The sequence below is a fragment of the Ascaphus truei genome, chromosome 9, assembly GCF_040206685.1.
Source record: "Ascaphus truei isolate aAscTru1 chromosome 9, aAscTru1.hap1, whole genome shotgun sequence".
NCBI classification, from domain to species: domain Eukaryota; kingdom Metazoa; phylum Chordata; class Amphibia; order Anura; family Ascaphidae; genus Ascaphus; species Ascaphus truei.
In genome coordinates this window covers 6,793,750-6,817,139 of record NC_134491.1, presented here as the reverse complement: position 1 = coordinate 6,817,139, position 23,390 = coordinate 6,793,750, and the positions used below count along the sequence as shown (strand labels likewise).

Genomic DNA, 23,390 nt, shown 5'->3' with positions numbered 1-23,390 from the left:
GGCTGGCAGCAATGTGTACACGTACAGCCACTGGCTGGCAGCAATGTGTACACGTACAGTCAGTGGCTGGCAGCAATGTGTACACGTACAGCCTCTGACTGGCAGCAATGTGTACACGTACAGCCACTGGCTGGCAGCAATGTGTACACAGCAATGTGTACACGTACAGCCACTGGCTGGCAGCAATGTGTACACGTACAGCCACTGGCTGGCAGCAATGTGTACATGTACAGCCTCTGACTGGCAGCAATGTGTACACGTACAGCCACTGGCTGGCAGCAATGTGTACACGTACAGCCACTGGCTGGCAGCAATGTGTACACGTACAGCCACTGGCTGGCAGCAATGTGTACACAGCAATGTGTACACGTACAGCCACTGGCTGGCAGCAATGTGTACACGTACAGCCACTGGCTGGCAGCAATGTGTACACAGCAATGTGTACACGTACAACCACTGGCTGGCAGCAATGTGTACACGTACAGCCACTGGCTGGCAGCAATGTGTACACGTACAGCCTCTGACTGGCAGCAACGTGTACACGTACAGCCACTGGCTGGCAGCAATGTGTACACGTACAGCCACTGGCTGGCAGCAATGTGTACACGTACAGCCTCTGACTGGCAGCAACGTGTACACGTACAGCCACTGGCTGGCAGCAACGTGTACACGTACAGCCACTGGCTGGCAGCAATGTGTACACGTACAGCCACTGGCTGGCAGCAATGTGTACACGTACAGCCACTGGCTGGCAGCAATGTGTACACGTACAGCCGCTGGCTGGCAGCAATGTGTACACGTACAGCCACTGGCTGGCAGCAACGTGTACATCTACAGCCTCTGACTGGCAGCAACGTGTACACGTACAGCCACTGGCTGGCAGCAATGTGTACACGTACAGCATGTACAGCCTCTGACTGGCAGCAACGTGTACACGTACAGCCACTGGCTGGCAGCAATGTGTACACGTACAGCCTCTGACTGGCAGCAACGTGTACACGTACAGCCACTGGCTGGCAGCAATGTGTACACGTACAGCCACTGGCTGGCAGCAATGTGTACACAGCAATGTGTACACGTACAGCCACTGGCTGGCAGCAATGTGTACACGTACAGCCACTGGCTGGCAGCAATGTGTACACAGCAATGTGTACACGTACAACCACTGGCTGGCAGCAATGTGTACACGTACAGCCACTGGCTGGCAGCAATGTGTACACGTACAGCCTCTGACTGGCAGCAACGTGTACACGTACAGCCACTGGCTGGCAGCAATGTGTACACGTACAGCCACTGGCTGGCAGCAATGTGTACACGTACAGCCTCTGACTGGCAGCAACGTGTACACGTACAGCCACTGGCTGGCAGCAATGTGTACACGTACAGCCACTGGCTGGCAGCAATGTGTACACGTACAGCCACTGGCTGGCAGCAATGTGTACACGTACAGCCGCTGGCTGGCAGCAATGTGTACACGTACAGCCACTGGCTGGCAGCAACGTGTACATCTACAGCCTCTGACTGGCAGCAACGTGTACACGTACAGCCACTGGCTGGCAGCAATGTGTACACGTACAGCATGTACAGCCTCTGACTGGCAGCAACGTGTACACGTACAGCCACTGGCTGGCAGCAATGTGTACACGTACAGCCACTGGCTGGCAGCAATGTGTACACGTACAGCCACTGGCTGGCAGCAATGTGTACACGTACAGCCACTGGCAGCAATGTGTACACGTACAGCCACTGGCAGCAATGTTTACACGTACAGCCGCTGGCTGGCAGCAATGTGTACAGGTACAGCCACTGGCTGGCAGCAATGTGTACACGTACAGCCACTGGCAGCAATGTGTACATGTACAGTCACTGGCTGGCAGCACTGTGTACACGTACAGCCGCTGGCTGGCAGCACTGTGTACACGTACAGCCACTGGCAGCAATGTGTACATGTACAGCCGCTGGCTGTCAGCAATGTGTACACGTACAGTCACTGGCTGGCAGCAATGTGTACACGTACAGTCAGTGGCTGGCAGCAATGTGTACACGTACAGTCACTGGCTGGCAGCAATGTGTACACGTACAGCCGCTGGCTGGCAGCACTGTGTACACGTACAGCCGCTGGCTGGCAGCAATGTGTACACATACAGCCGCTGGCTGGCAGCACTGTGTACACGTACAGCAGCTGGCTGGCAGCACTGTGTACACGTACAGTCACTGGCTGGCAGCAATGTGTACACGTACAGCCGCTGGCTGGCAGCACTGTGTACACGTATAGCCACTGGCAGCAATGTGTACATGTACAGCCACTGGCTGGCAGCAATGTGTACATGTACAGCCGCTGGCTGGCAGCAATGTGTACACATACAGCCGCTGGCTGGCAGCACTGTGTACACGTACAGCCACTGGCAGCAATGTGTACATGTACAGCCACTGGCTGGCAGCAATGTGTACATGTACAGCCACTGGCTGGCAGCAATGTGTACATGTACAGCCACTGGCTGTCAGCAATGTGTACACGTACAGCCACTGACTGGCAGCACTGTGTACACGTACAGCCACTGGCTGGCAGCAATGTGTACACGTACAGCCACTGGCTGGCAGCAATGTGTACACGTACAGCCACTGGCTGGCAGCAATGTGTACACGTACAGCCGCTGGCTGGCAGCAATGTGTACACGTACAGCCACTGGCTGGCAGCAACGTGTACATCTACAGCCTCTGACTGGCAGCAACGTGTACACGTACAGCCACTGGCTGGCAGCAATGTGTACACGTACAGCATGTACAGCCTCTGACTGGCAGCAACGTGTACACGTACAGCCACTGGCTGGCAGCAATGTGTACACGTACAGCCACTGGCTGGCAGCAATGTGTACACGTACAGCCACTGGCTGGCAGCAATGTGTACACGTACAGCCGCTGGCTGGCAGCAATGTGTACACGTACAGCCACTGGCTGGCAGCAACGTGTACATCTACAGCCTCTGACTGGCAGCAACGTGTACACGTACAGCCACTGGCTGGCAGCAATGTGTACACGTACAGCATGTACAGCCTCTGACTGGCAGCAACGTGTACACGTACAGCCACTGGCTGGCAGCAATGTGTACACGTACAGCCACTGGCTGGCAGCAATGTGTACACGTACAGCCACTGGCTGGCAGCAATGTGTACACGTACAGCCACTGGCAGCAATGTGTACACGTACAGCCACTGGCAGCAATGTTTACACGTACAGCCGCTGGCTGGCAGCAATGTGTACAGGTACAGCCACTGGCTGGCAGCAATGTGTACACGTACAGCCACTGGCAGCAATGTGTACATGTACAGTCACTGGCTGGCAGCACTGTGTACACGTACAGCCGCTGGCTGGCAGCACTGTGTACACGTACAGCCACTGGCAGCAATGTGTACATGTACAGCCGCTGGCTGTCAGCAATGTGTACACGTACAGTCACTGGCTGGCAGCAATGTGTACACGTACAGTCAGTGGCTGGCAGCAATGTGTACACGTACAGTCACTGGCTGGCAGCAATGTGTACACGTACAGCCGCTGGCTGGCAGCACTGTGTACACGTACAGCCGCTGGCTGGCAGCAATGTGTACACATACAGCCGCTGGCTGGCAGCACTGTGTACACGTACAGCAGCTGGCTGGCAGCACTGTGTACACGTACAGTCACTGGCTGGCAGCAATGTGTACACGTACAGCCGCTGGCTGGCAGCACTGTGTACACGTATAGCCACTGGCAGCAATGTGTACATGTACAGCCACTGGCTGGCAGCAATGTGTACATGTACAGCCGCTGGCTGGCAGCAATGTGTACACATACAGCCGCTGGCTGGCAGCACTGTGTACACGTACAGCCACTGGCAGCAATGTGTACATGTACAGCCACTGGCTGGCAGCAATGTGTACATGTACAGCCACTGGCTGGCAGCAATGTGTACATGTACAGCCACTGGCTGTCAGCAATGTGTACACGTACAGCCACTGACTGGCAGCACTGTGTACACGTACAGCCACTGGCTGGCAGCAATGTGTACACGTACAGCCACTGGCTGGCAGCAATGTGTACACGTACAGCCACTGGCTGGCAGCAATGTGTACACGTACAGCCGCTGGCTGGCAGCAATGTGTACACGTACAGCCACTGGCTGGCAGCAACGTGTACATCTACAGCCTCTGACTGGCAGCAACGTGTACACGTACAGCCACTGGCTGGCAGCAATGTGTACACGTACAGCATGTACAGCCTCTGACTGGCAGCAACGTGTACACGTACAGCCACTGGCTGGCAGCAATGTGTACACGTACAGCCACTGGCTGGCAGCAATGTGTACACGTACAGCCACTGGCTGGCAGCAATGTGTACACGTACAGCCACTGGCAGCAATGTGTACACGTACAGCCACTGGCAGCAATGTTTACACGTACAGCCGCTGGCTGGCAGCAATGTGTACAGGTACAGCCACTGGCTGGCAGCAATGTGTACACGTACAGCCACTGGCAGCAATGTGTACATGTACAGTCACTGGCTGGCAGCACTGTGTACACGTACAGCCGCTGGCTGGCAGCACTGTGTACACGTACAGCCACTGGCAGCAATGTGTACATGTACAGCCACTGGCTGGCAGCAATGTGTACATGTACAGCCGCTGGCTGTCAGCAATGTGTACACGTACAGTCACTGGCTGGCAGCAATGTGTACACGTACAGTCAGTGGCTGGCAGCAATGTGTACACGTACAGTCACTGGCTGGCAGCAATGTGTACACGTACAGCCGCTGGCTGGCAGCACTGTGTACACGTACAGCCGCTGGCTGGCAGCAATGTGTACACATAGAGCCGCTGGCTGGCAGCACTGTGTACACGTACAGCAGCTGGCTGGCAGCACTGTGTACACGTACAGTCACTGGCTGGCAGCAATGTGTACACGTACAGCCGCTGGCTGGCAGCACTGTGTACACGTATAGCCACTGGCAGCAATGTGTACATGTACAGCCACTGGCTGGCAGCAATGTGTACATGTACAGCCGCTGGCTGGCAGCAATGTGTACACATACAGCCGCTGGCTGGCAGCACTGTGTACACGTACAGCCACTGGCAGCAATGTGTACATGTACAGCCACTGGCTGGCAGCAATGTGTACATGTACAGCCACTGGCTGGCAGCAATGTGTACATGTACAGCCACTGGCTGTCAGCAATGTGTACACGTACAGCCACTGACTGGCAGCACTGTGTACACGTACAGCCACTGGCTGGCAGCAATGTGTACATGTATAGCCGCTGGCTGGCAGCAATGTGTACACGTACAGTCACTGGCTGGCAGCAATGTGTACACGTACAGTCAGTGGCTGGCAGCAATGTGTACACGTACAGTCACTGGCTGGCAGCAATGTGTACACGTACAGCCGCTTGCTGGCAGCACTGTGTACACGTACAGCCGCTGGCTGGCAGCAATGTGTACACATACAGCCGCTGGCTGGCAGCACTGTGTACACGTACAGCAGCTGGCTGGCAGCCCTGTGTACACGTACAGTCACTGGCTGGCAGCAATGTGTACACGTACAGCAGCTGGCTGGCAGCACTGTGTACACGTACAGCCACTGGCAGCAATGTGTACATGTACAGCCACTGGCTGGCAGCAATGTGTACATGTACAGCCGCTGGCTGGCAGCAATGTGTACACATACAGCCGCTGGCTGGCAGCACTGTGTACACGTACAGCCACTGGCAGCAATGTGTACATGTACAGCCACTGGCTGGCAGCAATGTGTACACGTACAGCCACTGGCTGGCAGCACTGTGTACACGTACAGCCACTGGCTGGCAGCACTGTGTACATGTATAGCCGCTGGCTGGCAGCACTGTGTGCACGTACTGTCACTAGCTGGCAGCAATGTGTACACGTACAGCCGCTGGCTGGCAGCAATGTGTACACGTACAGCCGCTGGCTGGCAGCAATGTGTACACGTACAGCCGCTGGCTGGCAGCAAGGTGTACATGTACAGCCGCTGGCTGGCAGCACTGTGTACACGTACAGCCACTGGCAGCAATGTGTATATGTACAGCCACTGGCTGGCAGCAATGTGTACACGTACAGCCACTGGCAGCAATGTGTACATGTACAGCCACTGGCTGGCAGCAATGTGTACACGTACAGCCGTTGGCTGGCAGCAATGTGTACACGTACAGCCGCTGGCTGGCAGCACTGTGTACACGTACAGTCACTGGCTGGCAGCAACGTGTACACGTACAGCCGCTGGCTGGCAGCAAGGTGTACATGTACAGCCGCTGGCTGGCAGCAATGTGTACACGTATAGTCACTAGCTGGCAGCAATGTGTACACGTACAGCCGCTGGCTGGCAGCAATGTGTACACGTACAGCCGCTGGCTGAAAGCAATGTGTAGATGTACAGCCGCTGGCTGGCAGCAATGTGTACACGTACAGCCGCTGGCTGGCAGCAATGTGTACACGTACAGCCGCTGGCTGGCAGCAATGTGTAGATGTACAGCCGCTGGCTGGCAGCATTGTGTACACGTACAGCCGCTGGCTTGCAGCAATGTGTACACGTACAGCCGCTGGCTGGCAGCACTGTGTACACGTACTGTCACTAGGTGGCAGCAATGTGTACACGTACAGCCGCTGGCTGGCAGCACTGTGTACACGTACAGCCACTGGCAGCAATGTGTACATGTACAGCCGCTGGCTGGCAGCACTGTGTACACGTACAGCCGCTGGCTGGAAGCACTGTGTACACGTACAGCCGCTGGCTGGCAGCACTGTGTACACGTACAGCCGCTGGCTGGCAGCAATGTGTACACATACAGCCGCTGGCTGGCAGCATTGTGTACACGTACTGTCACTAGGTGGCAGCAATGTGTACACGTACAGCCGCTGGCTGGCAGCACTGTGTACACGTACAGCCACTGGCAGCAATGTGTACACGTACAGCCGCTGGCTGGCAGCACTGTGTACACGTACAGCCGCTGGCTGGCAGCACTGTGTACACGTACAGCCACTGGCAGCAATGTGTACACGTACAGCCGCTGGCTGGCAGCACTGTGTACACGTACAGCCGCTGGCTGGCAGCACTGTGTACACGTACAGCCACTGGCAGCAATGTGTACACGTACAGCCGCTGGCTGGCAGCACTGTGTACACGTACAGCCGCTGGCTGGCAGCACTGTGTACACGTACAGCCACTGGCAGCAATGTGTACACGTACAGCCGCTGGCTGGCAGCACTGTGTACACGTACAGCCGCTGGCTGGCAGCAATGTGTACACGTACAGCCGCTGGCTGGCAGCACTGTGTACACGTACAGCCGCTGGCTGGCAGCACTGTGTACACGTACAGCCGCTGGCTGGCAGCACTGTGTACACGTACAGCCGCTGGCTGATATCGGCACATTTTTCACTGTGTAGCTGGATGGGACCAAGAAACCGTATTAACCAAACCTTTTTTTCGTCAGTTTCATTTCACACTGTAAGTAAATCTCAGGAAGAGCTGGAAATGTCTATTGGATCAATGGCAAGAACATTTTTGTAGCACATAAATATATCAGTAAATGAGGCTGGATCCTCCTGAGAGAAGAATAAGTAGGGACAAAAAACTGTCTCCAATTACTGACCAATCTCTCTTCTCCCAATACTACCCAAAGTCATGGGAAAATGTGTCCACTCCCAATAAGCGATTACTACACCAAGACAAATTTCCCTAGCCAATTCCAATCTGGCAATCGCCCAAAACACTCCACAGTAACTACCCTCCTAAAAGTTTGCAGTGAGATCCAGTGTGTTATGGAACTGGGACAGCTCACTGGTGCAATATTCCTAGATTTTGCAAAGGCTTTTGATACTGTTGACCACGCTATCTTGTTAAACAAACTCTAATGCTCTGGAATAGGGGAACACACTTTAAACTGGTTTCACCGCTACCTATCAGGTAGCCCCAAACATGTGTCTATCACGGGCCCTAACTCCAACCCCTTAGATATCACCTGTGGTGTCCCACAAGGCTCTGTTTTGGGGCCCCTACTCTTCTCAGTCTTCATTATTGATCTACAGCACCTACAGCTTGTAAAGGAGCTTCAATGCACATGTATGCGGATGATACAATATTTTATGCACACAGCCCGAGCGTCTCTGACCTTGGACACGTACTTCAATTTCATTTTTCAAGACTTGAAAAGTGGATGTCACAAAACAAATTGTTTTTAAACACTGACAAAACTGGAACAATGATATTTGGGACTAAGGCTACATTTTTAAAGCTACAGATCAGAACCAACTCTAATACCATCCTAGCCCCTGCCACTAGTTTTAAATATCTGGGCATATGGGTTGACACCCATTTAACATTTGGGCAGTATATTGCTACTCTGACATTCTGGGATTAATGCTTTGTTACATGTGCGCCCAGCCCAAACATCTTGAGCCTTACCGTGTCAAGAGAGGCAGACGCTCTAAGATCAGGTAGGAAGGCCACCTCCAGCAGATGGAGGAGGAAGCTTTGGTCCTTAATACCATAGACACGGTCCAGGAAAAGCACCATAGGGGCCTTATGATCTGGGCAGAAGCTGGCTGCCATGTCAGGCTCACAAACAGAGCCATCTGAAAACAATGCACACATATTATTTCATTTGTTCAGTCTTAGAGGAGTATCCAGAGTACAACTCTCTGCTAGGCATGATCATTAATATTATTTAACATAAGATAATGAGAGATATTAAATAACTAAATAGATAACATTGTGTCATGACAGACGTAATTCGGAGAATAAATTGGCTATCACACGTTTATTTATCTTGTTAACCTGTTTTTATCAGTGTGTCAAGTACCTCTGTTACCTCCTGAAGAAAAGCAGTTCTCACCATTAATGGCTGTGTTACACCTTTGGTAGGCTCAGCGGGATAATTGACATAGGAATGAAATTAAGCCCAAGATAATGTGCCCGATGTGCTGGGATTTTACCTTTGTTAAACACAGGCAGTTTTAGGGGAATACTGATGATCCCAACCAGGTCCTCAGTGGGAACCAATGAGCGGAGGATGGATCGGATTCGAATAGCTTCACCTTTACCGGTCTGGATGAGCTGTGAACACAATATGTATCCAGCACTGAACACACACGCAGGTACTTCCATTACCGAGAAGACATACAGTAATCGTGCATCCGTTAAATGGGACCGTCATTGCAGACTGTGTAAAATGCAATGTTTGTCTTTGCATGCTGTAAAGAGAGGCGTACACGTGTCTCAACGGGTCTTTCCTGGTAACTTTTATAGTAATAAAGATTTACCCCTAACAAATAGGAGATGGCTGTGTTTTATCTCACATTTAATGGTAGGAATTGAGCCCATGTGATTAAATGCAAAGAGTACTTACAAATGCTGCTATAGTATTATCAGTTTGCACACTATTGTACCTGTGTCTCTTGCATCATACCTGTGCCCTCCCGCAACTGTATCCAAGCGCATCTGTCACTGTATCTACCTGCTCCTATCACCACCTTGTACCCTGCTTCGCACTGGCCATTCTACATTGTACTGTATCTCAAAACTCATGGCACTGTGCCGGAGGACTCCTGGCAGTGTACCTACCTGCCCTGTGCACTGTGCCGGAGGACTCCTGGCAGTGTACCTACCTGCCCTGGGCACTATGCAGAGGACTCCTGGCATTGTACCTACCTGCACTGCATACTCTGTCTGAGGACTCCTGGCATTGTACCTACCTGCCCTGGGCATTATGCCTGAGCCCTTCTGGCATTGTACCTACCTGCCCTGGGCATTATGCCTGAGCCCTTCTGGCATTGTACCTACCTGCCCATGGCACTGTGCCTGAGCACTCCTGGCATAGTACCTACCTGCCCTGGGCACTGTGCTTGAGCACTCCTGGTATTGTACCTACCTGCACTGGGCATTATAGCTGCCTGATCCTATCATTATGTGTCACTTACATGGGTTTCTGGTGCACAGCGTCCCAGAAGGTCTATAAGTGCAGAATAAAAGGACATTATAGCGTTTCCCATGTGTACAATCTCTTCTTCGTCTTCCTTGACCCTAGAAGAATATATATATGACATTAGATTATGTGCACTCATTCAAACAGCTCTGTACACAGAGGGGGTTACAGGGCTAAGAACAGAACGATTTTAGGCTCCGGACAAGGGGGTGACCTCCCCAATACCAGAGCCGTGGCCTGAATGTTACTTTAGCCTTTGCATGGGGCTGACGGGAGCAGATTGTTGGGTGATGCAGTGAAAGGAGAGAATGAGCAGAAAGGAAATGAAGGATCCTGATAAAAGGAACTATTTATTATCCATGACCCAGTCTGCAAAATCATCAATCTGACTTCACACCAATATTAAAAGATTCGGGAGTAAATGTCTCCTGAATCAGGAGGTTTCCCACTAACAAGGATTTGGCAGCTTCTTTCTTGGAGAAGAAACACGTGCATAACAACCCTTTGCGGGTCCTTGTGCAGAGTGAGGCACTTACGCTTCCCTCTGATACCCCTGAGAAGGCAGGTCCAGAGCCGGATCCTCAGAGATGTTAATAGCTTCCTGCATCGCTGCCAGCAAACCATTTCCCCCCTCTCCTCGCAGGGATGGCCCGAAACATTCAGGGCGTCGGATAAGCAGCTTCACCACAACGCTGGCGTTCTCTTCAACACTCTCACCTCGAAAACAAGCAGCACAAAGCAATCCTTAGTAACCAGCAGCTCAAACCTCGGAGGGCTACTGCCATCATGATTTAAGAATGCAATTAACTTTCAGGTGTATCCTCTGGGAAGGTGGATTAAGACCGTCAGAGATAATTGGGAAAGAGCAAAACTGGGGATGGGAAAATCAGGCTGAGAAGCAGCATTTTAGAGATATAAGGAGACACAGAATTGGTTATGTGCATAACATGTCCAGGAAAACCTGCTGCTATGCTTTATTATTAGTAGTATTATTATTATAAGTACAGTATTAGTAGTATTCACATTATTAGTCTTATTAGTATTATTAGTAATAGTAGTAGCATTATCAGTAATATTATCAGTATTATTAGTAGTAACAATAACGTACAAGGAAAGGAGGGGAGGGGGAGAGGCAGATACCCACGCGACAGCTAATATAGCGAGAGGTTCTACAATCTGGGGTCGTAAATGGATCATAAACTATAGAGAGAAGGTATCCCCACTGTGAGAGCGCTCTTCTCCATAGACATGTAACCGTAACTGAGAACCTTAGGGAGTAGGGGGGGGGGGTCCCCTGTAGGATGACGGATGTGAAAAATTTGATTGGTTTAAAACATATACTGTATACTTTACTAGGAGCTATGCTCAATATAGAATAATGGGGTATGAACACGTGACCAAAAGATGAGAGTATACGGGTAGGAGACCCTGGATACTCGTAAATGCCTTGTATGACACAAAGCTGTACAAAGCCTTCAGCGATACGTACGTTGGCAAGTGGCGACGTCCCACCGTTATGACGTCACTCGGGAAAAGATATGTGGCGTAATTAATCAGCCAAAGCTACATCCTGGTGTATTATTCGCCTCTAACTAGCGACCACACACTGAGTCAGCTAGTTGCAGTGACTACTATTAATGTTTGGTAATAAAGTACTGGGTCAGGCAATAGTAATACTCATACTGACCTAGAACTACAGGCAACCACAATGCTATTATTATACAAGTCTTCCCTGACATAGTGACAGTGTCTCCCACAAGCGACCACACACTGAGTCAGCTGGCAACAATTACTAAGTCACTCCTGTCTGGCAACAAAGCATTGACACAAACAGTGATCCACAAGCACAGGCAATGATTGTGTGAAAATCATACAATACTTTTTCTGACAAAGAGACAGTTTGTTCTGCAGATTTGTAATATTTCACGTGTCATACAAGGCATTTACGAGCATCCAGGGTCTCCTACCCGTATACTCTCATCTTTTGGTCACGTGGTCATACCCCATTATTCTATATTGAGCATAGCTCCTAGTAAAGTATACAGTATATGTTATAAACCAATCAAATTTTTCACATCCGTCATCCTACAGGGGACCCCCCTCTCCCCCTATTTAGGGCTACTCCCTAAGGTTCTCAGTTACGGTTACATGTCTATCGAGAAGAGCGCTCTCACAGTGGGGATACCTCTTCTCTACAGTTTATTATTATTAGTAGTAGTAGTAGTAGTATTGGTTGTATTATTAGTATTATTAGTAGTAGTAATATTATTAATTACAGTTATCCCTGCTAGAGAATAAACACTGACTGTATCCATGACAAAATAATTTATGGAAACTTTAGAAAAAAATGGGTATTAGTTAGTTATACAACAATTAAATGCATGCTTCATCTGCTTAATGAAAAAGATAAACGCGACTGTGCTTCCTTTCAGTTTATTAGGCTATCTTCCAATAATAATTCTATTACCACAAACTATTATAACCTTATTTTGCAAATGCCATCTCTGAATATTTTAAATCTCTCACTGAATTGTTTGTCCTTTCCACATAACCTCAGATCCACCCAGAATACTCAGCACCAGTAATTATTCCGGGTATTTTGTCATGTAAAGGGCAGCTGCTGCTGTGGGAAATCAGCTGACTTTATCTTTGATGCCAATCTGAAAATTGACTGCACAATCAGTTAACCTGTTTAAGTTCGTAATGACAAAAACTACCTGCAGGCGTTTGGGACAAGGTTTAAATGCTGCTTCCCTGTACAGTGTACACTCTTCCTCACATGGTATTATAATGTGGGGACTTGTCCAACACGAGTTTCCTACTCCCTGTCCCAGGCTCTCTGCCCTCAGTTCTGCATGATATTGCGCTGGGGTGCTATGCATTGTAAGGACTTTCTAATATGGTGATCTGGAGATGTACTGCAACACTAAGCAACGTGTTACAGGAAGTAGTAACAAGTGCTGTTATCTCCTAAAGTAATGAAGTCCGCATCGCAAGTCTCGCTGTCCTAACAATGAAGACTGTGTCTGTACTTACAGTTAACAAAGACGGCAAAGCGCAAAAACGAGAGGTAACGCTCCCCTTCTATGGGATTCCAGCCAATGTCTGGGTATCCTTTGGTGACCAGCATTGGGCAACTCTGCAGCCCACACCCTGCCAAGTAAGTGACAACCTGTGAAAGAAAGACATGTATATGTCATCCATCCAACTATTTACAACACACGGAGAGGTTAAGGAAACCGAGTGCCAGCGAGAAACAGCACTTTTTTCCTTTCCACTGTTAAATGCCCCATCTCAGTCGCCTGCAATAATCAGAGCAGTTTTAGAGCCGACAAGCCCAAGCACTGAACAACCTCTAGAGGTTTGTAACTTGGTGAAGGTTTAAAAGAAGTGTTTTTAGATGCGAGATAAACCTGTCAACCAGAAACCAATAGAGCAGAAGCAGAGTTCTCTGTTTGGGAGTCATCATGCCTCCAAAATGTATCCATTACATTCCTCCCCAGCAAACTGTAAGCAGTGACGAGGATGCACTGTCGAGTTACTTTGCATAGTGAGGAAGCAGCCTGGCCATTTTATTGACGTTTAGAAATACAGCTTTTCAGTTCCTTCATAAAATAATTTACCGTAAAGAAGGACGGGCAAATGGTTTAGTAAGATGACCGTGGCCTTGGTGAAATGATGCCTGTAGAAGGGAGTAAGATTCTGTGAAATAATAAGATACATTGTGTAGGTCGCAACATAAAGACACATTTGAAGAAAGGATTTGAGGTCTCATAAAGCTCATGAACCAACTACATGAGTTACAGACAGTCCTCGGTTATCCGACACAATGCGTTACTCAAAATGGCGTTGGATAGCGAAACGTCTTAAAGCGAAATCCGTTTTCCCATAGGAACACTGTTTAAATGAAAGGTTCCGTTCCTGAAGGCATTTTTAACACTAAAATACACCAAATATTTTATGGAGGCAATAAGATATGCAGCACACACAAATTATATAGTATATATACGTTATTATAATTATATATATATATATATATATATATATACACATGGTATTATATATATAATATATAGTATTATATAATATATATATATATATATATATATATTAAATACACATAAACAACGTTGCAAAGTGTTGGATAAGCCGTTTTGGCGTTGTAAAAATTAACATAGGTATGCATTGCATAGCGTTGGATAAGCCATTCGTTGTAAAGCGAAGTGTTGTAAAACGAGGACTGCCTGTATCATGTTTTGTCCACTAAAATGTATCACTGCCTTTAAAATGATTAATAAGTGCTACCACTCAACATTCGTCTTATCCTGGGGTTTTTTTGTAGAAAAATACAGAGGAGAAGTTAACTGTTTGTGAAACTCATACAATCTAAGCTTGTGGGGATTCAGCTGGTGTACGTGCCCCTGTAATGTCCTGTTTGGTAGGACATTCTTTTTCAGTTACCTTCTCTAAATCGGGTTCCTGCAAAGCCAAAGCAAGCTCGTTGTTGTCCATTACAGATGCAGCAGCAACATCCAGTGGCGTTGAGCCCCTCATGGAAGGAGACGCTGCAGGAAAAATGGTGCAGAACAGTCAGCAGCAAAACCATTGGAGTCGCCAACAACACCGAACCTTACACACTGACCATTTCCCTTCAGTATAGCATCACTTTACTATAATAAATAAAAAAGAAGAAAAGCGCAAACGAGAGAGCTATCAATAAAAAGATATAGTGTTTTATGTAAAATATACACTTAATAAAGACTTACATGTCATAGGTAAAAACCGGTTCTCTCTCCCCTCCAACAACCTCCAGTATGTTAATTAATCAGCCAGCTCCAAATATTGGTAAAGGGATCCCCGGTGTCTCCTATGCACTATCTCCCCTTGTTGCCAATTAATCTAAAAATCAGACAAATAGGTATCCTTCCTATACTAACCAATTAGTTATACAAATCAACTTAAAACAACCCTAACAATACCTAACAGTTCATTTATATAATAAAAAAATATACAACATATTTACAACGATTAAAACCAGGTGCCTCACTCACTGTCTCCGTGTAGGTTGTAGTTTTGGGACTGTATTCCGTCTCGGGTCCTGGTCCCCCCTCTCCCCTTCCCACCCCCTCCCCTGGTTGCTCCTGGCCCTGCTAGCCACAGAGTGCATAGGAGACACCGGGGATCCCTTTGCCGATATTTGGAGCTGGCTGATTAACATACTCGAGGTTGTTGGAGGGGAGAGAACCGTTTTTTAACCTATGACATGTAAGTGTATAATTTACATAAAACACTATATATTTATATTGATAGCTCCCTCGTTTGCGCTTTTCTTCTTTATTTGTTTATTATAGTGTCTAATCTAACCCCGCTGATCACGGAAGATGTGAAGAGCTGCAGGAGAGATCAACAATATTGGTACTAGGAGGGCAGGGGATCAGCGCGCAGTAACTACTAATAATGATCCCTTTACTGCCTGATATTCCCAGTCACGTACTGTACAGCCATCTGCAATTCAGCAAAAAAATACAGATGCGATTAATTGCCCGTAGCAGGTGATACCTTTTTTTATTTCAGCTCCAAGAATATGTATTTATTTATATTTTAAGACATGCTTCAGGTACCGGTACTGGTGTAGAGATGACTTTTCATGTGTTGCAGTGAAAGAAAAGATCATTAGAAAGGGGAAGGGGTTGGATGAAGAAATAGAGTATCAATGAAATGCTCAATAAACAGGCAGTGCCTCCGAGGATAAAAGTGAACTAAGGCCTGTGGCATGTTTAACAGGTTATATGGAGCTGATAGACACATGAAAAAAATAATTAGACAAGTAGTATTTTCAAATATATTTTTAATGTTACATTTTTCCCGGTAAACAAAAGCTTTGAGGGGGTTTTACAATCTTTGTCTAAAGTCTTTTGGTGATAAGACTATTTGTCAGTCCTCAAACAAAAAGTGATTGGTGTCTATGTTTTGTCTATTGTTTGTACAGTAATTACAAAGACATAATTACTCAAACAGATAAACAGAAGTAGCGGATATGCTTGGATTCAGCCGTCCCGAAGAAAAGGGTTAATTTCTAACAGGATGCAAATACATTAAACTGCTACTAGGGGTTCAGGAATATGTACCCCAATCCTTATTTACAATAAGACACCAGCTGGTTTTCAATCTATTTTTGGTGAAGGAACCCTATGTGAATCTCTGAAGAACCCTGACCCTCTGTAACAGCACATCTGAGATCAGATACATTGTAAGGAACCCCAACCCTCTCTAATAGCGCGTCTGAGATCAGATACATTGTAAGGAACCCCAGCTCTCTCCAATAGCGCGTCTGAGATCAGATGCATTGTAAGGAACCCCAACCCTCTCCAATAGTGCGTCTGAGATCAGATGCATTGTAAGGAACCCCAACTCTCTCTAATAGAGTGTCTGAGATCAGATGCATTGTAACGAACCCACCCCTCTCTAATAGCGCGTCTGAGATCAGATGCATTGTAAGGAACCCCAACCCTCTTTAATAGCGCGTCTGAGATAAGATGCATTGCAAGGAACCCCAACCCTCTCTAATAGCGCGTCTGAGATCAGATGCATTGTAACGAACCCACCCCTCTCTAATTGCGCGTCTGAGATCAGATGCATTGTAAGGAACCCACCCCTCTCTAATAGCGCGTCTGAGATCAGATGCATTGTAAGGAACTCCAACCTTCTCTAATAGCGCGTCTGAGATCAGATGCATTGTAAGGAACCCCAACCCTCTCTAATAGCGCGTCTGAGATCAGATGCATTGTAAGGAACCCCAACCCTCTCGAATAGCGTGTCTGAGATCAGATGGATTGTAAGGAACCCCAACCCTCTCTAATAGCGCGTCTGAGATCAGATGCATTGTAAGGAACCCCAACCCTCTCTAATAGGGCGTCTGAGATCAGATGCATTGTAAGGAACCCCAACCCTCTCTAATAGCGCGTCTGAGATCAGATGCATTGTAAATTCTTCTGTATTTGGTACAATTTTCAAATGACTTGATAATTGGAGGGAACCCTTTAGGATCTGAACCTCCCTAAGACGTTTTATTGAGAGCGCTGCTCTAGCTAGGCAGTAGCTCTCGCGAGATATTCGGCTTGACCTTGAAATAACGCTTGGTGTTCACTTACTGTTTTTTAATCGTGGGGTGATCTGAGTTGTTTTGAGTAGAGGGAATTTTGTGGATCTCGCTGTGTTGGCGTTGGAGGCGTGAGGGGAATATACCATTTGAGTGGCTGAACTTAATTGTAAGTTTTTGAAGTTACTGTGGGTCAAATAAATGTGGAATATCTTCCTAACGTCCTGCCTTCCCTGCGCTCCTTTCTTTGTTTGTATAACCCTTTAGGGATGCCTGGGGAACCAAAAGGTTCCCAGAATCCCATGTTGAAAAACACTGTTTTAGCGCCTGAAACGCCCTACGGCCAATATAAGTGTATGTCTCCTTTGGAATAGCACCGCTAGGTACAGTTGGATTGAGGTGGTGAGCCAGTTCCTGTGTGTTCTGAGCTGAGTGACAGCGCCTGCCTTTGCCCTCTTACATATACAGAAATTGTCCAGGGAAAGCGGTTAGATATGTGGAAAAGCCAGTGCCTAGAACGTACCTAGTCCCACGCTGCTGTTTTCTAGCAAGTAGCCGAGATGCTCAAACATGGCCTTCTGGTTCTGCCGGCTGATTCTGCAGAAGTAGCACAGGAATCGGCAGCAGCTCGCCACCATCTTAGGGAAGGCGATTTGCTGAAAGAGAAGCGATGGAGGGGAAAGTTCTCTCACGTTTTCTCTGGGTTAAACAAGTCTTTCTAATGCATCCTCATTTATTGTACTCAATATAATTATACGCCACTGGTTGTAACTACATGGTACAGCGGGTCTGAGAGTAACTGGGACAAGACAACCCTTCTAAAGTTACCTGAGATTTGTCTCCCCCCAGCACGTTCACCATGACCTCCATCACCGTCTCGTGCATCCCCAGCACACGCATCAAGTTTGGATGCTGATAGAAGACCTTGTTGTTCATGATGTCACTAAAAGGGAGGAATACATCATCAGAAATACGTCGTCGGGATTCCACACATTCCCACTGGTAATAATGGGTTATTGCCTGTCTGTCGATGAGTGACCATTATATAGTAAGGGAGATAAATCTAAATAATTTAATAATAATAGCATGTTCTTGTATAGCGCTGCTAGTTTTACGCAGCGCTTTACAGAGACATTTTGCAGACACAGGTCCCTGCCCTGTAGAGCTTACAGTCTATGTTTTTGGTGCCTGAGGCACAGGGAGATAAAGTGACTTGCCCAAGGTCACAAGAAGCCAACACCGGGAACTGAACCATTTCCCCTGCTCCAAACTCAGTGTCTTTACTCACTGAGCCGCTCCTTCTCCCATGCAGTTTTATCTGGGGCCACTAATATCTCCACATCTAAATGGAAAAAGCTAGATGCTGGCATCTTCATCTCAGAGCCACTTCATATAAACGGTGTCAAATATATATATATATATATCTCTGTGTGCAATAATTAAGTACACCAAACACATGTACATGTGCAGTTGAAGAGATGCGATCTCACAAGAGTTTAACACAATAACTACTCCTGTGAATCCCATACCCCAGGCCGTCAATCATCAGCAGCTCCTCTTCCTTGCCCATTCTGACACTAAGCAGGGAGCGTATCTGTCCCAGAGAGGCCAGCAGGTTGATAGTATCTTCCACAGAGGCAGCACTGATGGTGTAGGTCTTTCGCATGGCCAGCAGCATCTCGCCAATGCTGTCATACTGCCGGCGCAGGAGGCTGAACATGATACGCACAAGCTCTGGGTCCTGGATGTGATCCTCCTGAGCCCAGCGTACCATGGTTTGGGATATGAGCTCCTTCAGTGTGGCTGGAAGTGATGAGAGATACAGAACACAGACTGAGGGTACAGTATGCTAAAAAACATGTCCATAGAGAATGTGGTTGTAATTTGTGCCATGTGTCACTAGATATCAGTGGTATTCACTGCCACACGTTAAAAAATACTACTTTCCAAATTTTTTTTCTTATTATTTTAATATGTAAAGCATGCGACGTCTACATTGTTACCTAAGCTGGTAATCGTTTGGTGCTCGTGTTATAAATCTGTAAAAATCCTGATTGCGTGACAAACATAATGGCCACGAAGAAGTGAAACGGCGCTACTGCGCATGTCTGAAGAAATGAAGCTCCCGGATGTTCTTCTGAAAAACTTTATTGACCACAACACAAGGGCTACACCGCATTCTCCCCCTCTACGCGTTTCACCCTTACAGATAGGGCTTCGTCTCGGAGTGGGGAGAAGCGGTGACTGCCAGATTATATACACTCAAAAAGCCCGCGAAAATCAATTAAAAATTTAACCTGTTCATTACCATTGCCAGTGTAATTATTGCTTTCCTGTGTCATGCTGATACATTAAACCTATGAATGTTGTATGTATCATACATATATGTGTGTGTGTATCATACATATATATATACACTTAGGTGTATAAGTGTATATATATATGTATGATACACACACACATATGTATGATACATACAACATTCATAGGTTTAATGTATCAGCATGACACAGGAAAGCAATAATTACACTGGCAATGGTAATGAACAGGTTAAATTTTTAATTGATTTTCGCTGGCTTTTTGAGTGTATATAATCTGGCAGTCACCGCTTCTCCCCACTCCGAGACGAAGCCCTATCTGTAAGGGTGAAACGCGTAGAGGGGGAGATTGCGGTGTAGCCCTTGTGTTGTGGTCAATAAAGTTTTTCAGAAGAACATCCGGGAGCTTCATTTCTTCAGACATGCGCAGTAGCGCCGTTTCACTTCTTCGTTCCTGATCTTCACCGACGGCGGCACGCAGTAGCTGGGGAGGAGAGCGGGTCCCAGACCAACGGTGCAGGAGAGGTAAGAGGACATCGCCCTGCACAGGTCAATTCAGTGGCCACGCACAGCTCCCTCCCACATAGCTACAGTGTCTGGAGACACCCTGAGGGTGTATCTGCCTTAGTACACGGAAGCGCATGACAGCGTCACTATCAATCAATCCTTCAGTCAGTGTAACTCAGCAGCTACAACGTATCCTTATATAACCAAGGTAACATTATCTATTGTTACGGTTTACAGCTCAAACTGCTGGGACCATTTGCAACAAGTTATCCAAAACAGGAAAATGTAGCAAAGATCTTGCACTGCTGGGAGGTGGGCTAAACCTGCTATAGAAATCAAAGGATGCTTAAAAACTCATTCAAAATGGCATTAAGAGTTGAATAATATATATTTTTAAACAGTTACTATTATCTAATACAGTACTACAGAACTGATTTATTGAAGGGAAAACAACACGTAAGATTTCACATGTTCTGCCGCTGTAAAGAGACAGCTGGAAAGAGCTGCCAATCACAGACATAATGACATTTGAGTCATTCCCCCTGGGGGGGCAGTCACTGATGGAATATACAGTAGGTAGGCTGAGAAAATAGAGGCAATTTCTTATAGGTGGTTTCACATTCACAGGGCTGAGAAGTTCATATCTGCAAACAGTCTGCTGTAAACCTATAACCCCCTGCCCCTACCTTCTTGCCCTCTCTTACCTGGAAACCCCCTGCCCCTACCTTCCTGCCCTCTCTTACCTGGAAACCCCCTGCCCCTACCTTCCTGCCCTCTCTCATCTGGAGTCTTCTCCTTGCCCAGTTAATCTAACCATGTAACAGCATGAAACTGGAAATAGGATTTGTTTTTAACAGCCCCGGTGTCTCATACAGTAAGTAGATTATTTTGCAGATAACATTATACCAACATTAAATGTTTTAAGTGTGTGGTCATTAAAAGGTACAAATTAAGAAAACAAATCACACCTATAATAAAACTTCTGTAACATGTCTAGCTGCTTGTACAATGTTGTGGTATCATTGCATGGAAATGACTGAATCAGAGAAGGATCTTCCAATTCACGTATTTCAGTATAATGGCAAAATGTACAGAAACATTCATTTTAGGAAATTCTGTATTTATAAAAACCCCAGAATGAGAGATACGTACAGAACACACCTCATTCTCCTTCAGTCTCATTAGTCCAGTAAAATCTTGCATTCAACTCTATGGTGAAAGCAGAGGGTCAGAAGCGCACTCACATCCAGGGATATAAAATTGGGGGAAAAATACACATATAGTGCAACAGAGTATGATAACAATGAGTCCAACGGTATTAATAACCAGCAGTGTGGTATAGATGTCAGTAACATTTGATGTGAGTAATGCAGGCTGTAACAGGAGAGTTATCCCTGTTCAGGTAATGTGCCTCTAATCCAGCAGTGTGGTGGTTAACTGCTGGTAGTCAATTAACAAACACCACCTGCCTGATTAGATTGCTTAGAAAAGCCTGTCTTTTGAGACAGGAAGAGAGACTCCTTAGCTCACACCTGAGCTGAACTTGGAGACAGAGCAGAGATTGTCCTTGACTCTCACAACTTGTCTTGAGCCCTGCCAGAAGAAACAGCAGAGCTGCTTTCAAGACACAGAGGAAAACTTCTAAACCTGAATGCTGACAAAACCTGAGGAAAGGTAGCAACGCAGGAACAGAGAAAATTTTCCCTCCAAACCACAAGGAACAGATAAGACTTTCATTTATGAGACTTTATATATCTGCTTATTTTCATGCTGTATGTTTGGGGCTGGGAGACATGCTTATCTAAATGGAGTATGGACTGCATACAGTAGTATTTCACTAGAAATACTCCCAAGTGAATGGAAGCTTTGTTTAGCCCTTGTTTGGATGGTTTCCTGATGGGAAGGAAACAGGCGCAATAAAAAGCCTTATTTAATTTCACTATAACCAGACTCCCTTGCATACCTCTGTGAGCGTCCGCCAACATATGGTGTCCGAAGTGGGACGAGAGGGGGTTCTTGAAGTTAAGGAACCCGGAGTTTGGCTGTGAATTTTTTTTTATGCTTTTTGCCTACAAACAGTCTGAGCAACAAAGATCTCATGCAGCAGAGACAGAGTTAAAGGGACACACCCATGCAGGAAACTTACACTGCACTGAAACTTACAAAACCACAGATGGACTCTTTTCCCCAATCCCAAGAGGAGAGAGAGAGAGACTGCGGAAGCAGGTAAACCTTATTTGCCTTTCACAATAAAGTGTAATATGGTCATTGAAATATGGGGTTTGCCTTCCAGCCATAGTCAGGGTTCAAGAAGTGAGTTAGCCCTTAAAGGGATAGTCGTTTGTTATTTTCAAATGTTTAGCTGAAGCAGTGAATACAAATGGTGACCCATGAGCGGTACTGATTCTGCAAGTAAAGGCTGCCACACCGCATAGGACTACCAGTTGTGAATGGAGTATATGCAGAAAAATGTGAAAATTGATGCAAGACTGTGCTGAAGCAGGGGAATTTTCAGTAAACAAGTGCTGAGGGTAAAATTGCCTACTAAAAAAAAAAAAAAAAAGGAATTGCTGAACTGTGAAAAAGGTATCCCAAAGTGTGAAGAGTGAATGTCATAATACCCAAAGTTGAGACTGAACTCAAGCAGAAAATCACATTATTTGGCTGAAGCAGAGAGATTGCACCTAGCAAGTAAATGGTGTAAAGCAGCGTTTCCCAAATGATGGGTTGCGACCCGGCACCGGGCCACGGCACCAAAATTGCCGGGTCGCAGCTAGGCTGGCCGCCCGGTGTCTCCCTTCCCCCCACTCCCAACGTGGGACGGAGGAGGAAGTACCAGCTCCTCTGCGGCCCGCACGTTATGTGGGACGGAGGGGGAAGTACAAGCTCCTTCTGCGGCCCGCTTCCCACCGCGGCCAGCTTCCCGAGCTCACCTCCCGTGGCACCCCCTCCCGAGCCCACCTCCCGTGCCTCCAAGCCCACCTCCTGTCCCGGGCAGCAGGGGATATTGGGGGCAGCAGGGGAAAGCGTCCGGCGGCAAGGTAGGTCACCCCACCCAGTCACTGTCACCCACCCACCCAGTCACTGTCACCCAGTGACTCTCTCCCACCCAGTCACTGTCTCCCACCCACCCAGTCACTGTCACCCAGTCACTGTCTCCCACCCAGTCACTGTCAGTCACTCACCCACCGTCTCCCACACACTCACCCAGTCACTGCCACCAACCCAAGTGTCCCAGTCCCCCCCACCCACCCAGTCCCAGTTCCCCCCCCCACCCACCCAATCCCAGTTCCCCCCCCTCCCACCCACCCAGTCCCAGTTCCCCCCCCTCCCACCCACCCAGTCCCAGTTCCCACCACCCACCCAGTCCCCGTTCCCCCCTCCCAGTGGCTGCGTGTGTGTCAGTGGCTGCGTGTTTGTCAGTGGCTGCGTGTGTGTGTGTGTATCAGTGTGTGTGTCAGTGGCTGCGTGTGTATCAGTGGCTGTGTGTATCAGTGGC

The 23,390-nt window shown here is 47.6% G+C and overlaps 1 protein-coding gene across 10 annotated transcripts in view; it reads right to left on the bottom strand.

Moving 5' to 3' along the window:
• Positions 1 to 23,390, bottom strand: part of RYR3 (ryanodine receptor 3) — a 488,303-nt gene that overhangs the window by 190,654 nt on the left and 274,259 nt on the right. For all 10 annotated transcript variants that reach the window (XM_075613258.1, XM_075613259.1, XM_075613261.1 and 7 more), the window contains 9 exons: positions 18,596 to 18,869; positions 17,895 to 18,009; positions 17,590 to 17,722; positions 14,429 to 14,532; positions 13,004 to 13,139; positions 10,504 to 10,684; positions 9,963 to 10,065; positions 8,979 to 9,099; positions 8,449 to 8,618 (listed from right to left, as the gene is read on the bottom strand). In XM_075613258.1, coding sequence (XP_075469373.1) covers positions 8,449 to 8,618; positions 8,979 to 9,099; positions 9,963 to 10,065; positions 10,504 to 10,684; positions 13,004 to 13,139; positions 14,429 to 14,532; positions 17,590 to 17,722; positions 17,895 to 18,009; positions 18,596 to 18,869 — 1,337 coding nt within the window. The remainder of the gene's footprint in view (positions 1 to 8,448; positions 8,619 to 8,978; positions 9,100 to 9,962; positions 10,066 to 10,503; positions 10,685 to 13,003; positions 13,140 to 14,428; positions 14,533 to 17,589; positions 17,723 to 17,894; positions 18,010 to 18,595; positions 18,870 to 23,390) is intronic.